We start from the raw sequence: 24,771 nt of genomic DNA on the forward strand, positions 1-24,771 counted from the left end.
AACTAAATCTGGGCACGGCAGCGATCTAGTCAGTGCACAGGTGCAGGGGTTAACCTTGGTGAGAAGAAAGGGCATTTTTTGCTGTGGGTAAGGAGAGGAAGGGAAAATGAATGAAGGCTACAGGATAGGCATAATAATGAAGAGACTGGGCTTGAGTGTACAGGGATTGGCTGTCATACAGGAAGAGCTAGGAAAGCCTAGATTTCATATATTTAAACACCACAGTCTCCATTCATTCCTTTCCCATTTATTCAGCGCCCTGCGTGTGCTGACCACCACTGGACGCTGAGTCCACAAAGACACGACTTTTCGCGACTTTTTGGAATTTGCTACGTTGGTGACTCAAGTGCGATTCACTTTTTACTCTTCTAGAAGACTTGCACGAATCAGAACAGTCTTTTGTCGCCCCAGATGTCCTGGGTTGGAGCTTGGAACACATGGGCATCTTAACAATGTCGCCCTGTTTGAAGTGCAGAGGGAAGAGGCCGAAAGAGGGGGAAGGGGGCATCTACAGTAAATGGACGTGTAGACGGGGGTAACCGGAGGCGAGTGCGCCTTTAACCCGGGAGATGGGAGCTCCTAGTGAACTACAGGTAGTACTGTAATTAAAGGTAAGAGAGCCTCGGTTGACACCAGCGTTAAAACCGACTTCATCCCCAAACCTCGTGCATCTACGGCGGCCGATCAGGACCAAACACCAGCCAAACCCAGTCACCCAAGCTACCTTGCCGCGAACGTCCATCGCCTCTGACTCCCGCAGGTCGCTACTACTCTGCTCAAAGTATATTGATAAAGGGCGGGGCGAAGCATCGTTCCTCTTTTACAAGTGGTCATCGTGGGCTCCGAGTCCCGCCTCCCCCTCCGCCGCCGATAGGCTGCCGGGCTGTCACTCGAGGAGCCCCCGCGGGCCCGCCCCCTCCGTGGCTGGGATCTCGCGGGAAGAGGCGGGCACGGCGGCGCTCGGTCTCCCGGGTGCGCGCGGAGCGGTGGAGCTCTCCTCACAACGGCGCTTCCTCGCGCGGGGGTCGGAGCCGCGGCACCGCAGGCCTGGGCCGCCGCTCGCGCGCCACCCCGCTCTCGTCCTCGGGGCTCTGGGTCCGCTCGCTCTTCACCTCTGCCCAGGTGAGGAAGCTTGGAGCGCGGCTCCGCGTGGGGGTGGGCGGGCTCCCGGCGGGGGCGGCTCCGGAGCTGCGCGGGCTCGGGGTGAGAGGTTCGGGGGGCGCGGCGGCGTGTAGGGGTCCAGAGGCTCTGTAGGCTTCGGGTAGGGGGTGCGTGGAAGGGGGCCCCAGGGCTTCGGGGTCGAGGTGGGTGGTGGGGTTCCGGGACCAGGGAACCTCACCCCGGGGTCCGGGCTTCTGGGGGGCAGAGGAACAGGTGAGAGGAGCAAGTTCCTAAGTGCTGGGGGTCAGAGCCTTAGGGTCTTGGGGTTCCTCTAAGTGGGGATGGGCGGCCGATCCACATGCCTGGGCTAAAGCCGCGGAGTCTCGGGATTCCAGGGACAGAGGTCTGTTTGGGGGGGTCTCGGGGTCTTAGGACGATGTGTCTGTCCTGGAGGGCGGCTGTCTTGAGGGTCGTTGGGGGGGTACAGTGGAGACTAGCGTCTGTGCTGGGGTTGCTCAGAGGGGAGCGGTAGCCGGGCATGGTCCCTTCCCTAGTCGTTTTGGGGCCGACAGGACGAGTTAGGGTCGCCCCTACTCCGTGATCTGGCAGTGTGGGCGCGGCTTGGTGGGCGTGGGTCTCTTGGTGGCGCGAGGGGGCTTTAGTGGCTTCCCGAGCCAGCCCCGTGAACTGTAGTTGTCCAGCACCGCTTTGAGTCTGGTCTCCTACTCTCTTAGATACTCTAGGCTTTGTGCTTAGTTCGGGGATTGATCCGTGTTGCTTCCTACTTGGAGGAATAGTGGGTTTGTTCAGCAGTTTTCTTTCCTCCGCCCCGGGATCCCTGTGGGGGCGCGCCGGTCTCGGGAGCTCTGGGAGCGTGGGCGTGTGGGCTATAAGTCCCCGTGGAGGCGAGTGTCCAAGTGTCCGCGGCAACTGGTGGCTGTCAGGCTGGGGAAGTCTCTGTGGGTTTGGCTTCTCCTCGTAGGCGGTTTGCTTTGCTGATCCCGCGTTACTAGATCTGCCCTGAAGTCTTGCTTGAGTGTTAGGCAGAGTCAAGTAGGGCTAGAAAGTGTCCTTGCTCCTCTCTCCTTTGAAAAGCTTTTGTGGAGAAGGATAACTTCCAGTTTAGCTTCCAATGTGCAATTGGGAGCCCTAGAGCTTAATCTCTGCAAAAGCGTCTGCAAACTGTTAAATATGGCTAATAGATTTGGGAGGCTGAGAAAGGAAGATCGAAGATTCCAGCCCACCTTGGGCAATTTATTGAGACCTTTTCTCTAAATAAAATTTTGAAAGACGGTTGGGAATGTAGCTCAGTTCAAAGGCCTTGGGTTCAATCTCCAGTACTGGGGGAAAAAACAAAGATGGCTAATGTTAGAGGTGTTTTAGAAAATCTTGCTAATCAGTTTGGGTGTCTAACCCGGACTTAAGTGGAATTTAAATAAATAAAATTCTTATAAAAGAGCTTTCAAGATTTCTAAGTAAGCATAGATTGATCAGTGAACAAATACATAATTATCTGCTGAATGTCGCAAGATTGGAAGAACAGTGATTCCAGCAATCATTTAACCTACATCAAGAGGAAGTAGAAAACAATAAATAAATAAAATAAACAAAATTGTGATGCTGCTAAGGAAGAAATACAAAAAGTACTTGGGATTTGGCTCTTTTTTTTTATAACTCCTGAGTGATAATGTAATTGACATGGGTTGTGATAACCAGGAACCAAGCATGCTCCTGCTCTACCTTCTGTATTACTAATGAAAGATTAATAATCAGTAGAGTTTTGCTGTTAACTATATGTTGACTCTTTGATGATGCTTCTGTTATGTAAGCATAACAAGTCTTAAAGAATGCACATCAAACTTATCCATGTTTGGAGGACTCTTTAGGAGGGAGTTGCAGAGACATGGTAGAAAGCTGTTTAATGTATTTTTTATGCTACTTAAATCAGTTTCAGTGAGTAGACATGACAGGTGCAAAGTAGAAAAGTCCAAAAATTAAAATATTTTCAACACTGCAAAATTTGTGACATATACAATATTTTTAAGGCTTTTTGTCAATGTTGCAACTCCCAGCTGTTTGTAGTAGTGAAGGAAAAAGAGTAAGGGCAGGTGGAGAACAACAACATAAGAAAAGATGTAGGACGAAGGAAATTGTTAAAATCTGTTAAAGATGTTGAGTATATAAACACAAATTAATCTTAGCTCTACTTTCATATTTGTTTCCTGAATTTGAAAAAGGAAGATTTTAGACCCCTGGAGAAGTTTGCGGGTCTTTTTGTGGTGGGGCAGTATGTGTTCTTTTTGTGGCACAGACTTTAGCTAGAGTTGGTTTTTTTTTTGTCAAACATATGTACATCTAATAGGTATATTTTTCTTGTGAGGCAGAGAAACCATAAAAATAATTTTATAGTTTCATTATTATATAGTTAATGACAGAATCAAAATGTCTTTTGAATTTATTTATTTATTTATTTATTTATTTATTTATTTTGAGACCAGGTCTCACTGTGTTGTTCAGGGTGGCCTTGAACTCACTGTGTAGCCCAGGCTGGCTTTGCATTCACTGCCGTTCTCCTGCCTCAGACTCCCAAGTGCTGAGACTACAGGCATGCACCACCATGCCTGGCTCCAAAGTGTCTTTTGAATTATTATTCAGAATTCTACATTCATAAATGTGATGCACGAAAGCATTTTCTAGAAAAGAAATCATGACATGAATTCCAGTCTTTACTGTACTCTAACAATGTGACTGGACAGTTCCTTAGTCTCTTACACTACTGCCAAGGTAATTTTTCTGAGATGCAAATCTGTTCATTATTTTGTTTTGTTTCAGTATTAGGGATTGAACCCAGTTTTTCACACTGAGCTAATCTTCAGCCCTTTTTTAGTTCTTATTTTGAGAGACAGGGTCTGCTAAATGCCCAGGTAGGGCTAAACTTGCGATTTTCCTCCCTCAGCCTTCCAGAGTGCTAGGGTTATTCATTGCTTCTTTCCGAAAACCCATCCTTCTCCTTTACCTGCAGAATTTAGTCTTGTTGGGGCCGGGGATTTAGCTCAGTGGTTCCGGCGCTTGCCTTGCAAGCACAAGGTCCCAAGTTTGATCCCCGGTACCAAAAAAAAAAAAAAAAAGAATTTAGTCTTGTTACCTTTCCCAGGCCTTTCATCATCCAGCTTGTCTGTATTTCTCCCACCATAAATCTCGAGCTCCGGTTTTACTAATAGGAGCAGTTTACTGAATGAACCATACTGTTTCCTGACTCAACCTTTGCTCTGTTCTCCCCACTGCTTAACATCCCTTTTCTTCTCTTGTCTTGCTGTAAAATCAACCGATTTTTCAAGACACAACACTCTGCCTTTTAGGTCTCCTGTGTGCTTGAGTGCACTCGCCCAGTGTCTTATGTTCCTTAATAATTATGTCTCCCTGAATTCAAAGGCAGGTTCATATTTGTCTTACCACCTTTTTAATCCCCATTTGTTTGTTTGCACATAGTTGTCTCATTACATGTTTGAACTCTCAATACCAAGGTTAATAGCTTCATAATGTTGGAGATAAAATAATCTCAGTTTTGTCCCATTTTCCGAAAACTTTGAAGTTTCTAAATTATTCTCATGCCCCATGACCACAAACTGATAATAGAACTATAGTTCTTAGCCTCATATTAAGGAAATTCTCCTCACAATAGAAGTTAAACTTGCAGAAAAGTCTTGTAGAATTTTGAGGCAATCACTAATCCATATCTTTTTTTTTTTTTTTTTGGTACCAGGGATCGAACTCGGGTCCTTGTGCTTGCAAGGCAAGCAACGGAACCACTGAGCTAAATCCCTGGCCCACTAATCCATATCTTTAAAATTGCTAGGAGAGATATTAACTAATTTAGCAATTTCAAGGCTTGGCTCTCAGTAATTTGGTAGATATTTTACCTTGGCTGCTTTTTACTTGGCAAATGATAGTATCAGTGTTTGTAGAGTTTTTGTGGGATTAGGGGTGGGTACTGGGGATTGAACCCAGGGCCTTAGCACTAAGCTGTATCCCTAGCACTTAAAAAAAAATTTTTTTTTTTGAGACAGGATCTCTCTAAGTTGCCCAGAGTGGGCTCAAACTTCCTGACTTCCTGCCTCAGCCTCTCAGAGGTGGGTTATAAGGTCCATACATTCATTTCTTACCCCCAAAAAGCTACAGTGAAGAATTTGAGATTGATTGGACTTTGGAGACCATTTAACCCTCTACCTTCTTGAGGAAACTGACATTTGAGAGTGGTTATAGCCTGCTCCAGATCAGAGTTAGTTCATCTGTATGATTTTCTTTGTTAAGCTAGTTGCAAACCCTGGTATTGTTAAACTTATTTGAAAGGAGTATTACATGCTGGGTTTTCCTTGCACCAAAGGAAAAAAAAATTTAGGAGTTCACTCTTCCTCCTCCTCCTCCTCCTCTTCCTTTTCCTCCTTCTCCTCCTCCTCTTTCTCTTATTCTTCTTCCTCTCTCTTTCCCTCCCTTCCTCCCTTCTCTTCCTTCTCTTCTCTTCTTTCTCCTCCTCCTCTTCCTTCTCCTCTTTCTTGTTCTTGTTCTTCTGAAAAGTGATGTTGAAGATCTTAGAGTCTTAAGAACAAAGTTCACAGAAAATCCTGACTTTGGATCATGATATATGGGTGCCTCAGTGCCTTTGCTTATGTGGTTCTCTACTTTTTTCTTTTAAAAATCTATCCACGGTTTACTGGTTGGAGTCAGTCTTACCAGAAATCATTTAAGTGCCAACTAATAGGAATACAAAAATGTATAAAATCTCATCACTTCCCTGAAGAAGCTTGACGTGTGTCTGTGTATGTATTTAAGTGCAGTTTAATCCTAGTTACTAGCCAAGAAATAAATTCATATTCCTAGCTTAATGACTACTCACATATGTAAACATGTAACCATCAACTGGATCAAAGTATAGACATTCCTAGGACTTTGGAAAAATTCCCTCATATTCTCTCCTAGTTGGTACTTCCTAAAGATAATCACTTTTCTGATAGCCATTGCTCTTGATTAGTGCTTATTCCGGAACTTTGTATAATGAAATCAGGTCATTGTTTCATGTTTTCTTTGTTTGACATGATGTCTGTGATATTCATCCATGTTTTAAGTTGGCAGTAGCTTATTCTTTTTCCTGCTATATATTCCATTGTATGAGTAGATATTTATTTGTTCTACTGTTGATAGACATTTGGTCTGTTGCCGGTTTTTAGCTCTTAGAAATAAAGCTGCTCTGAACAGTTTTTTTGTTTGTTTGTTTTGCTTTGTTTTGTTTTTGGTACCGGGAATCGAACTCTGGTCCCTGTGCTTGCGAGGCAGGTGGCGGAACCACTGAGCTAAATCCCCGGCCCTCTAAACAGTTTTGTACATGAGTTCTGGTGGGCATAAGAATTCCTTTCGTGGATAATAACTAGGAGTTCACATTTATCTGTCCCATACACACATGTGTTTATCTTCGTACTCTACCCTTGGACACACATTACAAACATGTACAAGATCCTGAGCTGCAGGATTATCGGGTAATGCTTGTTTCAAGCAGGTGTCCCCTGAGTGCCACCAGCAGGGTCTCCTGCAGCATTCAGATGGTGTCCACATGGAGGGAGGAGTCTTGCATCCCAGACTCTCACTCCTGGTTTAGGGAAAAGTGGCCAGCTCTCAACTAGAGCTCTGTGCAAAGATGCCAGTATTGAGAGTTAGTTGTTGTTTTTTTTCCTTAAATTATTTTATTGGTACATTTTAGGTATACAGTACATTTACATTTATCATTGGGTGCTTGTACCTGTACATGATGTATCTTGGTTCTTATTTGTTCCCCATTACCTGTGCACCCTTCCCTATTTACATAGATTTCATTGCCATTTTTTTTTCTTTTCTCATAATTTTTCCTTTCCATTCCTTCCTTTCCCCTTCCCCTCCCACCACCCCTACACCTTTGAACCTTTTCCTGTTTCAAATTATCAGTTATTCATTTTAATCATTTTAATCCTTATTTACACTTTCAGTTTCTCACACTAGAGAAACTATTCGGTATTTACACGTGTGTCCTATTTATTTCACTCAAGAGTATGGCCTCAATATGCATCCATTTAGCTATAAATGTCTCTAGTTTCTCGTTCTTTGTGGCCGAGTAGTACTCCATTTTATAAAAAAAACACATCTTCTTTATCCAGTTTCCAGTTGATGGGCACATGGGCTGTTTCCAAGCTTTAGCTATTACGAACTGTGCTGATATAAACATCAGTGCACATATATCGCTGTGGAATGATTCTTTTAATTCTTTTAGGAAGATAACTAGCAGGGGAATAGCTGGGTCAAATGGGACCTCTAGCCCTAGCTCTTTGAGGTATCTCCATGCTGATTTCCACAGTGGTTGCATCACTCTGTACTCCCACTGACAATGGAGAAGTATTCCTTTCTCCCCACACCCCCGCCAGCATTTGTTATTGGTTGATTTCTTGATAGCAGCCATTCTTTCTGGGGTGAGATGGAATCTCAGTGTTGTTTTCATCTGCATCTCTCCAGTGACCAGTGATGTTGAACATTTTTTCATGTATTTATTTGCTGCTTTTACTTCTTTGTCTGAGAAATGTCTGTTCATTTCAGATGCCCAGTTTTGAATTGGGTCTTTGAATTTGGGGGGTCTGATTTTTTTTCAGTTCTTTATATATTCTAGATAGTAGTCCTTTGTCTGAGGTACAGCTGCTAAAAATTTTTTCTCACATTGTAGGTTGTCTCTTAGCTCTGTTGGTGGTTTCTCTTGCAGTCCAGAAGCTTTTTAATAAGATGAGATCCCAGTTGTTGATTCTTTGTGCTAGTTCCCGTGCTATTGAGGTTTTGTTCATAAAGTCTTCCTATGCCAATGTCTTCAAGAGTTTTACCTAACTTCCAGCAGGTTTAGTGTTTCGGTCTTAATATTTAGATCTTTAATCCACTTTGATCTTAGTTTAGTGCATGGTGATAGGTATGGGTCTAGTTTTAATCTTTGGCAGGTTGAAATCCAGTTTTTCCAACACCATTTATTAAAGAGGCTATCTTTCCTCCAATGGGGGTGGTTGGCTCCTTTGTCAAAGATGAAGTGGCTGAGTGTGTCTGAAGTTGTTTCTGCATCTTCTAATCTATTCCACTGATCCTCAGGTCTGTTTCTTTACCAGTACCATGCTGTTTTTAATCACAGTAGCTTTGTAGTAGTTTCAAGTTGGGGATTATGATGCCCCCAGCCATGTTTCTGTTGCCTAGAATTGCTTTTGCTATTCTAGGTCTCTTCTGGTTCCAAATGAATTTTTGGATTGTTTTCTCTAGTTCTGTGAGGTATATTGTTGGAATTTCAATTGGCATTGCATTAAATCTATATAGTAGTTTTGGAAGTATGGCGATTTTCACTATACTGGTTCTTCCTGTCCAGGAACAAGGGATGTTTTTCCATTATATCCTCCTCAATCTCCTTTTTCAGAGTGCTGTAGTTTTCAGTGTAGAGGTCTTTTGCTTCCTTTGTTAGATTGATTCCTAGATATTTCATTTTTTTGGATGCTATTGTAAAAGGAATTGTTTCCCTAATTTCTCTCTCAGTGAGTCTGCTATTTGTGTATAAGAAGGCCATTGTTTTTTGAGTGTTGACCTTATATCCAGCTACTCTACTGAATCTGTCAATTAAGTCTAGAAGTCTTTTGGCCGAGTTTTTTGGGTCTTCTATGTAAAGTATCATATCATCAGCAAATAATGGCAGTTTAACTTCTTCCTTTCCTATCTTCCTTTTATTTCTTTTCTAATTGCTGTGGCTAATGTTTCCAGAACTATATTGAACAGGAGTGGTGATAGTGGGCATCCTTGTCTTGTTCCTGATTTTAGTGTGAACATTTTCAGTTTTTGACTATTTAGTATGATGTTGGCTGTTGGTTTTTCATAGGTAGCCTCAATCAGGTTGAGATAAAGACCTTCTATTCCAATTACCTGTAGGGTTGTTTTTTTTTTTATCATGAATGGGTGTTGGATTTTGTCAAATGCCTTTTCTGCATCTATTGAGATGATCATATGGTTTTTGTCCTTGACTCTGTTAATATAGTGTATTACATTTATTGATTTACGAATGTTGAACCATCCTTGCATCCCTAGGATAAATCCAACATGGTCAAGGTATACGATCTTCTTGATGACCCTCTGCATTCTGTTTGCTAGTATTTTGTTGAGAATTTTTGCATCTATGTTCATTAGGAAGATTGACCTGTAGTTCTCTTTTTGGGTTGAGTCTTTCCCTGGTTTTGGAATCAGAGTAACAGTTGCTTCTAGGAATGAATTTGGAAGCTTTGCTTCCCTTTCAATTTCCTTGATGAGTTTAAAGAGTAATGGCAATAATTCTTCTTTAAATGTTTTGTAGAATTCAGCAGTGAAGGCATCAGGACCTGGGCTTTTCTTTGTTGGTAAATATTTTATTACATTTTCAGTTTCACTCATTGTAATTGGGGTGTTTAGAATTTCTATATCTTCTTCATTTAACTTTGGCAATTTATATGTATCTAGGAATCTGTCCATTTCTTCTGTGTTGTCCATCTTATTGGCGTATAGGTTCTGGAAGTAGGTATTGATGATCCTCTGGATTTCTGCTGGGTCTGTTGTTACTTCACATTTTTCGTTCTTAATTGCATGGATTTGAGTCGTTTCTTTACTTTTTTTGATAAGGTTGGCTAAAGGTTTATCGATTTTATTTATTCTTTTGAAAAACCAACTCTTGATTCATTAATTTTCTGTATCGTTCTCTTAGTCTTCATTGCATTGATTTCTGCTCTGATCTTTATAATTTCCTCTCTTGTAGGAGCTTTCGGTTTGTTATGCTCTTTTTCTAGGAGTGAGGTTCTGCATTAGGTTATTTATCTGAGTTCTCTCTCTTTTCCTAATATGGGCATTCACTGCTATGAATTTCCCACATAGAACTGCTTTCATTGTGTCCCATAGATTACTGTATGTTGTACTGGCATTATCATTTATTTGTAGAAACTGTCTAATTTCTTCTTTAATTTCCTCTGTGACCCATTGGTTGTTCAGGAGGGTGTTTTTCAATTTCCATGTGTTTGTGGGAGTTTTGCGATTTCTTATGTTATTGATCTCCAATTTTATTGCACTATGGTCTGATAATATACAGGGAATAACTTCAATTCATTTACATTTACTTAGACATGTCCTATGAGTTAGCATGTGGTCTCTTTCAGAGAATGACCTGTGTGCAGCTGAAAAGAATGTGTATTCTGATTTTGTGGGGTGGAACACTCTGTAAACATCTGTTAAGTCCATTTGTTCAATAGCTTGGTTCAGTTCTAGAATTTCATTGTTAATTTTTTGTCTAGATGATCTGTCTATTTGTGATAGTGGGGTATTGAGGTCCTCCACTACAATTGTATTAGTGCTTATTTGGTTTTTCATGTCCATTAATATTTGTCCTATATAGTTGGGTGCATTCCTATTTGGTGCATATATATTTAGGATTGTCATCTCTTCCTCTTGGATTGTTCCCTTCGCAAGGAAGTAGTAACCTTCTTTGTCTCTCTTAATTAGTTTTGGTTTGAAATCTACTTTGTCTGCAAATAAGATTGCTACCCCTGTTTTTTTCTGGGTTCCTCTCACATGGAGAACTGTTTTCCATCCTTTTACTTTCAGTCTATGAATTTCTTTTTGAGTTAGGTGTGTTTCTTGTATACAGCATATTGCTAGATTTTGCTTCTTAATCCATTCTGTCAGTCTGTTGCTTTTGATTGGTGAAGTGAGGCCATTAACATTGATAGTTATAATTGATAGATATTGACTCATCCTTGTCATGATGATTTGCTGTTGTTGGCTCTTCTATTTCTTATTTTTTCCCCCTTTCCCTTTAGTTTCTTACTTGCCTGGTGGCTTCCCTCTGTTGGGCCTCATGGAGTTGTGACCTTCATTGTCTTTTTCTAGGATATTGCTTAAAATTGTTTGGAGGGCTGGTTTGGTGTTCATGAAATTTCTCAGGTGTTCTTTGTCGTGGAAGTATCTAATTTTCCCATCAATTTTGAAAGATAATTTTGCAGGATACAACAGTCTAGGTTGGAAGTTATTTTCTTTTAGGGCTTGAAATACTTCACTCCAGGCTGTCCTTAATTTGAAGGTTTGTGTTGAGAATTCTGCCATGATTCTGATGGGCTTTTCTTTGTTTCTTTTCTCTAACTGCTTGTAGGATTTTGTTCTTCTGTTGGGTTTCTGGGATCTTGACTATTATATGTCTATGTGTAGATTTTTTTTGATCATGGCTAGTTGGAGTTCTATATGCCTCACTTATCGTATGTCCAATTCTCCACCTCTGTCTGGGAAGTTTTCTACTATTCTGTGAACAGTTTTTTTATGTCAGTTGTACTTTCTCCTGTTTTTTTGTGGACGCTAACAGTCTTATGTTATTCTTCTTTGCATCATCTAGCAGCTGCTGGATTGATTTCTCGTGGTCCCTTACTATTTTTGAAGAGATCTCTGTTTTCATGATCCTTAATCGCAATCCTGTCTTCTGTATCTGATATTCTATCTTCATATTCCCTTAATCTGTTCGGCATGCTTTCAGTGGAGTTTCTAATCTCCTGAATATCTGTTTGAATCTGTTTCATGAATTCCATTTCTTTCTTATATCAGGTGATCATGGTTTCCATTTCTTTCTTATGCTGGGCATTCATGGCTTCCAGCACATTTCTGAGCTCATCTATTTTTTTAATCTGTTTCTGTTCTAGAGCCTCTAATCATGTCTTTCACTCTGCTCACCATCTTTGTAGTTATCTGGGAGATTATTTCTGTTTTGAATTTTTCTAGAGCCTCATTCATCTGTTTTGTTACTTCCTGTGCTATCAGTTCAGGGTGTCCAGGTGGTTGATTATCAGACTTTTCCACCTTGTTTCCCCCCGAATTTGCCTTTTGTGGGGTGGAAGTCTGAGTTTGTGCCTTACTTAAATGTCTTCTCTTTTTTTTTTTGGTACTGTCCTCCGTTTAGTTCCTGGGTTGATATTTTGAAGTTGCTTATTGTAAGTATCTTTGTTGATATATTTAGAACACTTATGGAATGATTGCTTCTTAGAGGTGTCTTCCAGATATAGCTGGTCTTTAGGTTTTGAGTCTCTAATGGCACTGAGGCTGTCTCATTTTCGTTATAACAGGTAGGACAACTGATCAGATCAATCACAACACCTTAGCCCAAGTGATACAATCAGCAACACAATAGCATCAAGTACCTCTTAGAAAATGACAATTTGTGGTAGTTATTAATCTGGCACCTTTAACTGTGTGAATTAAATCAAAATCAAGGACCAACCCAACATATGTTTATAGTGAATAAACTCTTCAATATAGTAACTTTACCCTTCGTGATGGGGAGTTAGAAGGAGTTGGGGAGGGAGGAATAGGTAAGTAGAAGGATACGGGAGCATTACCGGTGAGGCCAGAGGGCACAGGCGAGAGAAGGAAAGAGAAGAAAAGAAAGATAAAGAGGAAATACAAATTAGGGCCAGAACAGGAACACAAAGGGAGATGAAGAACAATGTGGGACAGCAAAGGAATGAGGCAGAGAGAGAGAAAGAGAGAGAGAAAAGAGAAAAGACAGAAAAAAGAGAAAAATTAAAATTGTAAAAGAGTAGCAAAGAAGAAAAAAAGTTAAAAATAAGAGTTAAAAATAATAGTGATAATTTTGAAAATAACAAATAAAAGATAAAAATGAAGGGCCTCCTTCAGTTTATATCTCTGCTGTCACAATAGACAACGTGGGCAGCAGTGTGCAGTTATAAGTCAATGAGTCTCAGTAAGCCAGTCAAGCTGAGCTCTCTGTCCTCCTGCAGGGTTGAGCTCTGCAAGGTACTATTGCAGATTCCAGCTGCCTTTCCCCTGAAGATAGTCCAGGCTCAGATGGGAGGTGATGATCCCTCCAGCTTACCAAGTACGGTGATCTGGTGTGCCTTAATTGCAGAGATTCTCTTCATTTTACCAGTGGGCTTCAGTTTTCATCAGGGAGCCTGAGAGAGGCCCTCTCTCTCTGTTGTTCACTTCTCAGCTTAGGACAATGGCCTTTATGCCCCTCTGTGCCTCTGTAGTGTGGATCCAAGTAGCTGCACAGCCAAGAGGCCAGAGGCGGGGGGGGGGAGGGGGGGAGGGCTTATTGTTGCAGTTGCCTGAACGGCTAAGCTGGCAGCTGGTGGGCGTGCCGGGGGGTGGGGTGGGGGTGGTCCTCACTGGCTCAGTCTCCAGCTAGGTCTCCTGGTCTTGAGTGTTAGTTTTTAAAACCTTTTCTCCCCAAGGATTTAGCTCAGTGGTTCTGCCGCCTGCCTTGCAAGCACAGGACCCAAGTTCGATCCCCGGTACCAAAAAAAAAAAAACCAAAAAACCTTTTTTCATTTAATAAGCCGAAGGTCATTCTTTAATTTGTATTTTCTTGATTATAAATGAAGACAGGCATTGTGAAGTGTTTTATTTAATTGCACCACTGAACATTGAACCCAGGGTCTTGTGCCTACTAGGCAAGTACTTTCTAGCACTGAGCTGCATCTGCAGCCCTATTTATTTGATTTTGAGACAGGGTCCTACTAAGTTGCCCCAGGTGGCCTTGAATTTGTGATCCTCCTGCCTTGAACTCCTGAGTTGCTGGGATTATAGATGTCACTGTGCCCATCTTATGTATTGTTTTATAAGCAATCATGTTAAAATATTTATAAAGAAATTCTTAAAAGAACATTTCATGGATTGTGTCATAAGATAGAAGATATTTTAACTAGAATTAATATTGTATTATTGTAGTTTTGCCTTTTAATAGATATATTTTTGAATAGTTATTACAAAAACATTCAAAACTCAAAGACCTAAACAGTTGTCCTAGATTAACCACTGTTATCAGTTTCTTATGTTTACTTCTAATGACATTATAGATCATATGTATACTTGTATATATAATAGATTACTTCTGGACCTTCCACAGATCCAAACTGTACGAATGCCCAAGTCCCTAATAGAAAATGGTATAGTATTTAACTGATGCACATCCTCCTAAATGCTTTAGTATTACTTATAATATGTAATACAACTAAAAGCTAAGTAAATAGTTGTTATACTCTATTGTTTAGGGAATAATAATTAGAAAAAAGTCTACCTGTTCAGTACAGGAATAAGTCTTTTTTCCCCAAATATATTCAGTCCTCCCTTAGTTGAATCCAGAAATGTGAATGATAATGGAGGGCTGGCTGTCATGTATGCATGTGTGTAAATTTGTGTATATGTAATTGTGTGTGTGTGTGTGTGTGAGTGTGTATACATATGCCAGAACAGTAGATGCACTGTGGAGAACATTCATTAAGATACTGTCTGGTTTAGATGTGGTGTCATGTACTATACTGTGTACTAAAAATTAGAAAGATTCTGAAAATGGTTAGTGTCTGGCTACTGGCCCAGAGGAAGGAAAACAGGATCTGGCAGCATTTGGCAGTAATTTTCTATAAGACAAGTGGTCTTAGCTCTTTTTATTATCGGATCAGTTCTTTGACAATAGCACTTCTGTTTATAGTACTGATTCTGTAGTAATGTTCTAAAAAGCAAAGTCAAGTTTTTGAAAATTAGACAGTTGATACCCGAAAGAAATTCTTTAAAGTATAAAAGCTATGAAAGTATTTAGAAGCAAGATACTGTATTCTTAGGCATTTTAGTATTTCTTTGTTTGACAGAATTTTAGCAGAATTCTCATGATTTTGTTGCTTAACAGTGTAAGTTTGAGCTTGAAGAATTGCAAATAAAATTCATCATTTTCCTAAACTCGTATTTGCCTAATTTAAAAACTAATCAGCCTAGATATAAACATATTTTACAGTGTATGTATTTTAAAGATTTTCATGCTAATAGTAGTAATTTGTGTCGTACATTAAAGATCCTCTTTGAGCTTGACTTGAATGTGACTGCTGAATAAATAGTTTGAGCAATAACAGCCAGAGATTTTAATTGGTTTCTACAGAGTTTTTAATGGGTTAGAGAAAATATATTTGCTTTTGGGATAGATTTTTTTTAAAAAAACCATTATTTCCAAAAATAAGATTTAGGGGGGACTGGTGTTTACCAAAGCTAACTGGTTATGTGACCCAAATAAGGAGGAATATTATAAGGGGGCCTATTGACTTTAATTCAGGTCTCCATTCAAGACTAATTAGAAGGCTGTTGGGCTGCTGAAAGAATTTATACTTAATAGTGGTTGATGATATCTTGGAGGAGGAAGGGTTAGGAAAGAATTTGTCAGAGGTGGAACGAAACCATCTTGATTTTAAAAAAATCATTATGTATTTATAGGAGAATTGTAGACTAGTACAGAGAAGTCCCAAGTAGCATATACCCGTCACTTAGCTTTCCTCAATGTTCATGTCTTATATAATCATTACATTTATTGAAACTAGGAAATCATTCTGATTTTTTTTTTTAAGAAAAAGAATTAGGGCCAGGGATTTAGCTCAGTGGTTCCGGTGCCTGCCGTGCAAGTGCAAGGTCCCAAGTTCTATCCCTGGTACCAAAATCAAATAAACAAAAAAATAAATAAAAAATTAAAAAAGGAATTAAAACCTTTCTTTTTTTTGCATGGCTACTATGTATAAAGAACATTAGGTATTGAAGTTTATGTGCAAAGTTGGAGAATAAGTAAAGATTGCAGGTAACAATAATAGGTAAACTTAGTGTCGTTCTTTGAACAAGTTCTCAAATTATTGAACATATATGTTGTTATATTTGCAAAAGAAGGCACCAATCAATATGAGTTGGCACAAGTTCACAAAGAACAGGTCAGGACACTAGCCCCACTTCTTTTCTTACAGGGTAAGTAAACTGGTAGATAACATCAGGAAATACTCTGGCCATAGTATATCTACAATTATGGTTATATTTATTGGATTTTTGATGACGAAAAGAGCCCTCAAGGTTATACACATAGCAATTGAGAACTCTTTATGCTATCCTTATAGATAAGATAGAGAAATATTGCCTAAAAAATTACATAGGTAGGTGGCTTGATAACTAACTAAAAGTCCATATCTGAAGCTTTGCTAATGGGCTGATGTTAAAATTAAACTGCAGTACATTCTTAGTTGTGTACCTGAAGATGCTTTCTCTGTGTACCATTTAAGATTTCTATCGGTTCTTCCTCAAATTGTAGGTGTGCTAGTGTAAATACGGAGTTGGGATCCTTACCTACCCTTATCCCTTTCTTTTAAATTATTAGAATGGCAGGCTATATTTAAGAATATGTTTGTTGTAAATGTTTTATATTTGATGTCTAGATAATTGATAGGAACAAACAAAGCCCTGTAATTGAAGATTATTTTTAAAAGTCTGCACAGATGCAGGGTGGGAAACTTGGAGAGCTAACAGCAGTAGACATTTATTTTTATTTTTGTTTTTTTAAGCAGAGGTCGTGTCTGCTTGCCTGGGTAGGCTTCTTATTTGAAGTTGGTGTGTCAGTGGGTTAACTTCCCCCAAAGCTAAAACCTACTTAATCTGCATTATTTTGAAGCATGTTGTCCAAGCCACAGTACATTGTTCTTTTTCACTCTATATCTTAGTATTTTTTATTCTGTTTTCCACATTTTTAAGGAGGACATTGATAAATAATGTATTCAGAGGAGAGTAATCAGAATGAAGCAGCTTCTTGAAACAGATACTTGCAAAGTAGTCGAAACATTTCACGTTGTTCAGCCTGGAAGAAAGAAGACTTTAATGGGGTATATGCTAGTCCTTTTCAAACGGGGTAGTTGGATGATCCTTAATGTACTTCCTGACTGAAGTCTGTGCTTCTGTGAAAAACCTGAAGGAAGGGTGCATAGAAGTAGGACTAAACATATCTTGCTTCCCAGGGGCTGAAACTAGGTACAGTGAAGGAATGTTAGAGGAAGGGGAAGTATTGGCTTGTAATGAAAAAAGCCTTTCTAACAACTCCAGTGAAAGTGGAAATTGTCCTCTCGAAGCATTAAGGCATATATGGAGTAGGGTTTAACCAAACTGTCATCTAAGAACTTTTCCAACTCCACCCTTTTAAAAATCTCACATTAGTTATCATTCCAGTTGGCAGACTTGCTCTTGGGCACTTATTCTCAGTTCTTCTTAACACTTTACAGCTTCAGATAGTATCAGATAGCCTGGGATTTAGCTCAGTGGTTTCGCCGCCTGCTGCGCAAGGACAAGGGCCTGAGTTCAATCCCCAGTACCAAAAAAAAAAAAAGAAAAGAAAAGAAAACAGTTAGTATCAGATATTCATAGGGAAAATGATGCTTTGTCAACTTCTGAAATTAAGTATGAAATAATAAAAAAGTGTATTTACAATTCAAAAGGAAACAAGATTTCAGTCTTTTAGAAATGTCACAAACTTTGAAGTTCATTTTTTGAAATGTGGTATAAGTATTAAGTTCAAACACATTTTATCTCTTCTGCATTTCTGCATGTTAGGGTCAAAAATGAAATCAAAGGTTATTAACAGCTAAATGATTCAGTTTTTTAAAATCCAAAGTGAAACAATAAGCTGTTTTATTCCCTGTCCCTTTAACAAACCTGAGGCTTTTAAAAATCCCTATCTTGGCCGGTGATTTACTCAGTGGTTTAGACGTCTGCCTCTCAAGCACAAGATCCCCGGTTCGATCCCCGGTACCAAAAAAAAAAAAATCCCTTTCTTTAAACCCATGTAAAGTCCCATCTTTAGGATTTCCCTGTCTGTGCCCTAGAGTCACCTTAGGTTCCTCTATCTAACATGCTTACTAATTACTTTATAATATGTAATATGTAAGTGTTTTCTTTAAAAAAAAAATAAACCAAGAAGATTAGGAGCCCTTGGAGTACTCCTTCACTGGGACTTGAAAACTATTTAATGAAATTAAAAGTAGATGAAGCACTACCCCCAAAAAAAGAAAAAATAAGAGATTCAGTGATTGAATTTTAGTATCAAAACAGTGGTGTAAAAAAAAGTCTATATAAAACTTCCATATTTTTAATTTCTTGTGTATCTTTACATTTATTTTTATCCAATATATTATAAATCTACAATTGTAATTATAAATTTTATAATTTATAATAGTAATATATCCATCTAAACACTGAAAAATAAGAAGAGAAACAATTTTTATTCACCCTAACATTTTTACTACCATCGTCAAATTTTGGATCTTCCTTGGTTTTTCTACATATGCCAATTTCTTTGTAACTGGCCTTCAAAGCATGGCACTTTTAAAGTGTTATTTCAAAATGAAATTTCTCATGAGAAATAAAGTAAAATTAGAAGCTACATACCATAAATGTATTTCACCAGTGGTATATTTTTTACTTGGTAATATTCTCCATATGAAATCTTTGTCATAGCCAGTAGGTGATCTGGTCTTAGTATGCTTTAGAATCAAGCCAGCATTGTCATCTTGTGTTTTGATTGGCTTTCACTCAGGGGAAGTAGTCCATCCATATCACATCTTTTTGCATTTTTCAGTGGAACTGTGACTTCCATTATGATGATAGGCTTTCATTACTTCATGCGGGGACCTCTCCACAATGTAAATTGCTACTTTCCTGTTAGTATTTTACTTATTTTAAAAAATAAAATTTCTGAAGATAATCAGGAAATGTGTGAATTTACTGAACATAACCTTAGAACCCTTGAGTAGAAAAACATCAGATGATGACTCAGAAGTGGATGTGCTGGCTAGGAAGTCTTGCATTGCACTAAGTCATGTAATGCTATGTTCATTTGTTCATTTAGAAGCTGAATATCCATTATATACTAATGCTATAGCTCTCAAATAATTGTACAAATGGAAACTGGACAATTCAAAGTCACTGTGGAATGGAGCTTGATGCCATTTGCATTACTATGTATGGTAGTACAGTGAAAGGGAGTTAAGTACTAGTGTGGGCCAATAGTTTTCAAGGGATTATTTTTTTCAGACACAGGTGGCACTGCAGCTTAGAATACAAATGAAAAATAACATGTTTTATAATTTTAAGTACACAATTATTACTTACACAGTCAGTACATTGAGGATAGACACTTAAATTGTCTTTGTTTTCACAAAATTCTGCTGCTCACTGTTTATTCTCAGCACTTACCAGTGCTTGCTACATAGCAGAGGTCAGATGTATCTTAGTAAGTAAATGAATGAATGACTGAAACCGTTTCAGTGTACCCAAGAATTTGAAAATTGAGTAATGGTTGATGTTTGTAGTCTGTGAGTCTCTTCTTTAAATCTACATCTTGGTTTTATCTTGGTTGTGCAATGTCCTGTCACAAATGGAAAGTTGTTCTGATTGGTTTCTGAGACAGCTTAGAATCAGGACACTCATTGGTCAAGTTGAACTTTAACATTGAAAGAGAAGTAGAAACTGTTTCCAGGATAACTCATTATTTCACACTTGCTTGTGTTCCTTATGACAAAGTCAAACAGGAAGCACCACTGATATTTCTAAAATAATAGCACAATATATTATGAATCTATTTTTTAAAAACAGCTTCATTGAGGTACAATTAAAATGTAAACTGCACATATTTGAAGTATACAATTTAATGAATTTTAACACAGTATCTCTGAAACCATTCAAGATAGTAAACACATCTATCAATCTCTAGAAGCTACTTCTTGACCCTTTGTAATCTTTTCTCATGCTCTTTCACATGCTCATATCCAGCCTCCTCAGAGGAACTACTGATCTGCTTTTTCTCACTGTGGATTGCTTTGCATTTTCTATGAATGAGATTCTTTTCTGTATGTGTCAATAATTCATTCCTTTTTAGTTGGTGAGTAGTAGTATTCCATTATCAGGTTATATGAAAATCTATTAATTGTTCATTTGTCAGTGACCATTTAAGTTATTTGCAATTTTATTTACAAATAAAGTTGCTGTAAACATTAGTGTATAAGCCTGGTATAGACATGTTTGTATTTCTCTTAGGTACTTAGTAGAATGGTTAGATCATATGGTAAGTGTATGTTTTAACTTTTGAGGGGAGTTACATATTCACTATAAAGGGCCAGATTTCCTAATACACAAACAAACCTTATAAATCAATAGGACTAACATCTAAAACCCAGCAGAAAACTGGGCAGAAGACATAAGGGTGCAGCTCATACTCAAAGAAATACAAATGACCTTAAACATAAGGTTCCTGGAAAGCTAAATAAAAAATATAACATATTGTTTAAAGTTTAGACTTCTAGATCCAGACTGCTTGGGTTCATATATTTTCTCACACATAAATGTGATCGTACATATCAAGTTAATTAACTGCTCAGTGCTTCAATTTTCTCATCAGTAAAATTGGAATAATTACACCCACCTCAAATGATGGTTATGAGAATTAGTTGAGTTAATATATGTGAAATTCTCAGAACAGTACCTGACACATAGTTTTACTGTGGTCTGTGAATGTTAGTTTTTATCATTATCCAAATGCAAATTTAAACAAAACAGCATTTTTCACTTGTCAGATTGATAAAGATTTAAAAGTTCAATAATAATAATAGCAAGGACTTGTAGAATCACTCCTCTGTACTATAGGTAGAGGAATAAATTTGTACAATTTCTTTGGAGGACATTAACTTATTAAAGTGATAACTCTTCATACTATTGATTCATTCATCTGAAGGAATTTATCTTTGCTAATTATATTACCAAAAGCCCTAAATAACTCTTCATATAAGTCTGGTTAAGTAAATGATACTACAGCCTCACGGTGGGATATCACACAGTTGTATAAACAGAAAAAAAGAGCACTGACGCATGAGCTCATCTCTCAAACACGTTATTGAGTGGGGAAAAAAAGTCACAGAAGTGTTTATGGTATGCTGAAATTACTGTAGAAAAGTAAGTTTTGTATATGTGGTGTAAATACACATATGCGCACACTAACAAGCATTGATGCTTCAGTATGTATGGAAGGGTATACAGGAAAAGGAATAGTAGCTGCTTCTGGAGAGGGATTGAGAAAAAGGAGTGAGGGATTGAAGTCAGATCTTGTTTGGTGTGTACACTTTACATTGCTTCTGGGGGGTGCATATGTGCATGCGCGCACACATGCATGTGTGTGTAGAATGTATTACTGAGAATTTTCAATTTTGAGTAATTAGAGAGTCTTAGAAAGCTACAGATTTAATCCAGAGAGGTCACACATACCCTTAGTCTATTTCCTCCCAGTGGTGACATTGTACATAACTAGTACAGCATCAAAACCGTGAAATGGCCTTGGCACAACCCTCAGACCTTATTCATATTTTACTACTTTTACATATACTCACTGTTTATGTGTATAACTCTTTGCAATTTTATCAAAATACATAGATTTGTGTAGTCATGATTAAGATACTACAGAACTGTTAAGTGAAATAAATCAGACACGCAACTTTAAATATCATATTGTTTCTTGTGTGAGAAATCTGAAGGGTAAATAACAAGCAAAATAATGCTGGGAAGTCCGGAAGAACATGTTTAAGTGGGAAGGAGAACAAGGGAGGGGAAGGTGGAAGAGAAGGAAGGGAAAAGGGATTTTTAAAAAAAGAATGAAAGGGAACAAAATAGAAACAAAGCTTTTGTAAATGGGGAGGGGAAGAATAGTTGAAGGAAGGGGAGGGGAATAGGAAAAAAAGAGCTAAGACATATATACAGGTACAAATTCCCTATGATGAATGTGATCATTATGTATAGCAAATATGTACTAATAAAAATAAATACATTTTTTAAAAAGATACTACAAAACAGTTCTGTCACCACAAACATCTCTACTGTCCCTTTATATTCAGAGCCATCCCTCTAACCCTTGGCAGCCTAACCCCTGGCCTACAAAGCATGTCGTCTTAGAGGAGATAATAGAGATACATAAACAGTCCTCTACAAAGAGCATTTTGCGTTGTGTCCATTTTATGTTGCTATTAAAGAATATAGGAGACTGAGTAGTTTGTAAGGAATGGATATTTATTTCTTTCAGCTCTGGAGTTTGGGAAGGCCAAAGCTGAAGAACCTGCCCTTGGCAAGGTCCTTCCTACTGCGTCATGCCACAGTGGAAGGGTAAGAGCACACGGGCAGGGGAGGGCAAACCCTTCATTTTTATCAAGGACCCACTCCAGCAGTCAAGGCATTAGTTAATAACCACTTGAAGATACAGTGGACCCTTGACTTAGGAACTCAGTTCGTTCTCAAGGGCTGGTTATAACTCAGGTTGGTCAGTTGAAGGCTCAGGTTCCTCTACACAGCCTTCAAAGTCTCTCCTGTATACAGGCACATCTCAGTGTCCTTAGAAAGACATTGGCCCAGGATTTCTCAATTAACCGCACACAGGAAAGGATGTTGTAGTGTTCCTTCCAGAACTCTTTAAGGGTTAAATCGGTATCGGAGACCATCTGGAAGCACAAGTGGCTGGTATTTGGGTTGTAACTCAAGACTTTGTTCATAAGTTAAAACTAAAATTCCAGTTGTAACCCAACTTGTTTGTATGTCAGGCTGCTCATAACTTAAGGGTTCACTGTAAATCACTATTTAAAGATCTCACCTCCTACCACTGTTGTGTTGGTGGTTAGGTTTCTAACACTTACAAACTTTAGGGGACATGTCCAAACCATGGCATGAGGCAGGTGCCAGAATATCAGAATGAATTTACTACTTGGAAAATTCCAAGTGATCAACTATTAGAAAGGAAGCATCAGAAAAGTCTTTGTAGGAAGAACATTAGTGTAGTTATTAGCTCTAACTCTGATCCTGCATTAATAATCACTAAATAGAAATAAAATTGACAATTTTCAGTGGTCCCTTCTGATATAATCTTGATTCTGTGAAAAATTAATTTTATATCATCTTTGAAGGGGGTCTATGACTTCATTTATTTATCAAGCATTTGTATGAGCGTTTTCTGCCAGTCACTGCTCTAGGCTTTGGAAATATGTAAGCGAACACAAGAGACAAACAAAAATCCCTATCCTCATAAAACTTAAATTTTAGGTAGGACGCTGGGGATTTAGTTTAGTGGTTCCGCCGCCTGCCTCACAAGCTCAAGGTCCTGAGTTTGATCCCCAGTACCCCAAAAAATTTATGTAGGATGTTGAAAAAGGTAAGTAAATATACAGCATGCTCAATGATAAGTAATAAAAGAGGAAATATAAAGCAGGGTAGGTATAGGAAGAGTTGCACTTCTTTAAAGGATAGCGAGGCAAAATTCAATGAGAAAATGGACTTTTAAATAACATGAAAACAGTAAGTAAGTGAGATATGCAGACGAATACAAAGCATCATAGGCCCAGGGATTCACAGATGCCAAAACCCTGGGGCTGGAGCTGACCTGAAGCAGTTACCTTTGAACAGCCTTGTCACTGGAGTGGAGTAAAGGACAGAGTAATGGAGGAGGAAGTCGGGAAGATAATAGTGGTGATGGGGGAGCTAGTTAGGTTGAGCAGGCTGTTACAGAGGTCATTTTAAGGACCTTGGCATTTGGGCTAAATGTTATGTGATACAGAAAGACATTGAATGAGTTATGTGATTGGACTTACTTTTACAGATTAATTCTGGCAACTGTGTGGAGAAAAGACTGAAAGAGAACAAGGGCAGAAGCAGGGAGCCACCCAGGAGGCTGTTGCTGTAATCCAGATGAGAGAGAGGTGAGGATTTCAGCCAAGTAGAAGTAGTAACTAACTAACTGGTCTTTGGAAGGCCCACAGAATTTGTTGACAGAGGGCGAGAAAGAAGAGGGCAGAGAGAGTGAGGGAAAGAGAAAGCTTAAGTATGCTGCAGAATTTTTGGCCTTAGTACGGAGAAGGATAGAGTTACCCATTTGCTACAATGAGTAGAACTGAAGGAAAAGATTTTAGAAGAGAGAAGTTTTGATAAAGTGACTTTGAGATAAATACTAGGTGTCTAATTGAAAAGACTTCTAAATGTCTGAATTTAGAGTTCAAAGAAAAGGAACGGGCTAGAGATTTAAGTTTGGGAATTATGTATAGATGGTATTTAAGGATTTCAAAGATTTAAGATGTCTTAGAGGCCAAAGAAAGTGTTTCAAGAGGGAGTAGTGAACCTCTGTCAAATGCTAATAGTTAAAATAAGAAGTGGACTGGTAATTGATCGCTGTATTTAGCAAGCTGCAGTTCATTAGGGATTGCGACAAGACCAGGTTGATGGAATGCTGAAGGAAATGTCTGATTGAATGGATTCAAGAGAAAGTGAAAGGGAAGTTGGAAATAGGCAGAAAGAATCATTCTGAGGAATTTTGCTAAAGAAGGAAGAAGAGAAACAGGTCAGTAGCATGCAGGAGATGTTCAAGAAAAACTGGTTGGGCCGGGGGTTTAGCTCAGTGGCACTGCGCCTGCTTTGCAAGTACAAGGTCCTGAATTTGATCCCTGGTACCAAAAAAAGGGAAAGACTTTGGTTTTGGTTTTTTAGATGGGAAAATTGATATTTGTAAGAGACTGAGAAAATGGAAAATTCGGTGGTAAGAAGGTGGTGGGTTAATGGAGATTGAGGGGACAAGTAGAAGACTGAGCTTTGTGTGTAGCAGAAATGGCTCATACTGATGATGAAAGAAAGATCTGAATATTTGGCCACAGCTGTAGTTAGTAGATGTGTTTCTGAGAGCTGTGGAAGTTTGTGTTGGTTCTCTTTTCCCAGTAAGATAGGAAACAAGGTCAGCAGGAGAAAACAAGAACA

The 24,771-nt window shown here is 38.8% G+C and overlaps 1 protein-coding gene across 8 annotated transcripts in view; it reads left to right on the forward strand.

Annotated features, from left to right (window-relative positions):
* Positions 1-936: 936 nt before the first annotated feature.
* Positions 937-24,771, forward strand: part of Glce (glucuronic acid epimerase) — a 93,185-nt gene continuing 69,350 nt past the window's right edge. For 2 of the 8 annotated variants that reach the window (XM_004855574.3, XM_004855575.3), the window contains exon 1: positions 939-1,122. Coding sequence is in view for 1 of the 8 variants with exons in the window: in XM_004855572.3 (XP_004855629.2) it covers positions 23,716-23,726 (11 nt within the window). In the remaining 7 variants the exon portion in view is untranslated. Of the gene's footprint in view, positions 1,123-22,066; positions 22,147-23,626; positions 23,727-24,771 lie in introns of all 8 variants that reach the window. The other 6 variants (XM_021237005.2, XM_004855572.3, XM_013076231.3 and 3 more) reach the window with 6 other exon arrangements.

This window comes from Heterocephalus glaber, unplaced genomic scaffold, assembly GCF_053883595.1.
Source record: "Heterocephalus glaber isolate CG9 unplaced genomic scaffold, H.glaber_assembly_v1.0 deba00001689, whole genome shotgun sequence".
NCBI lineage: Eukaryota > Metazoa > Chordata > Mammalia > Rodentia > Bathyergidae > Heterocephalus > Heterocephalus glaber.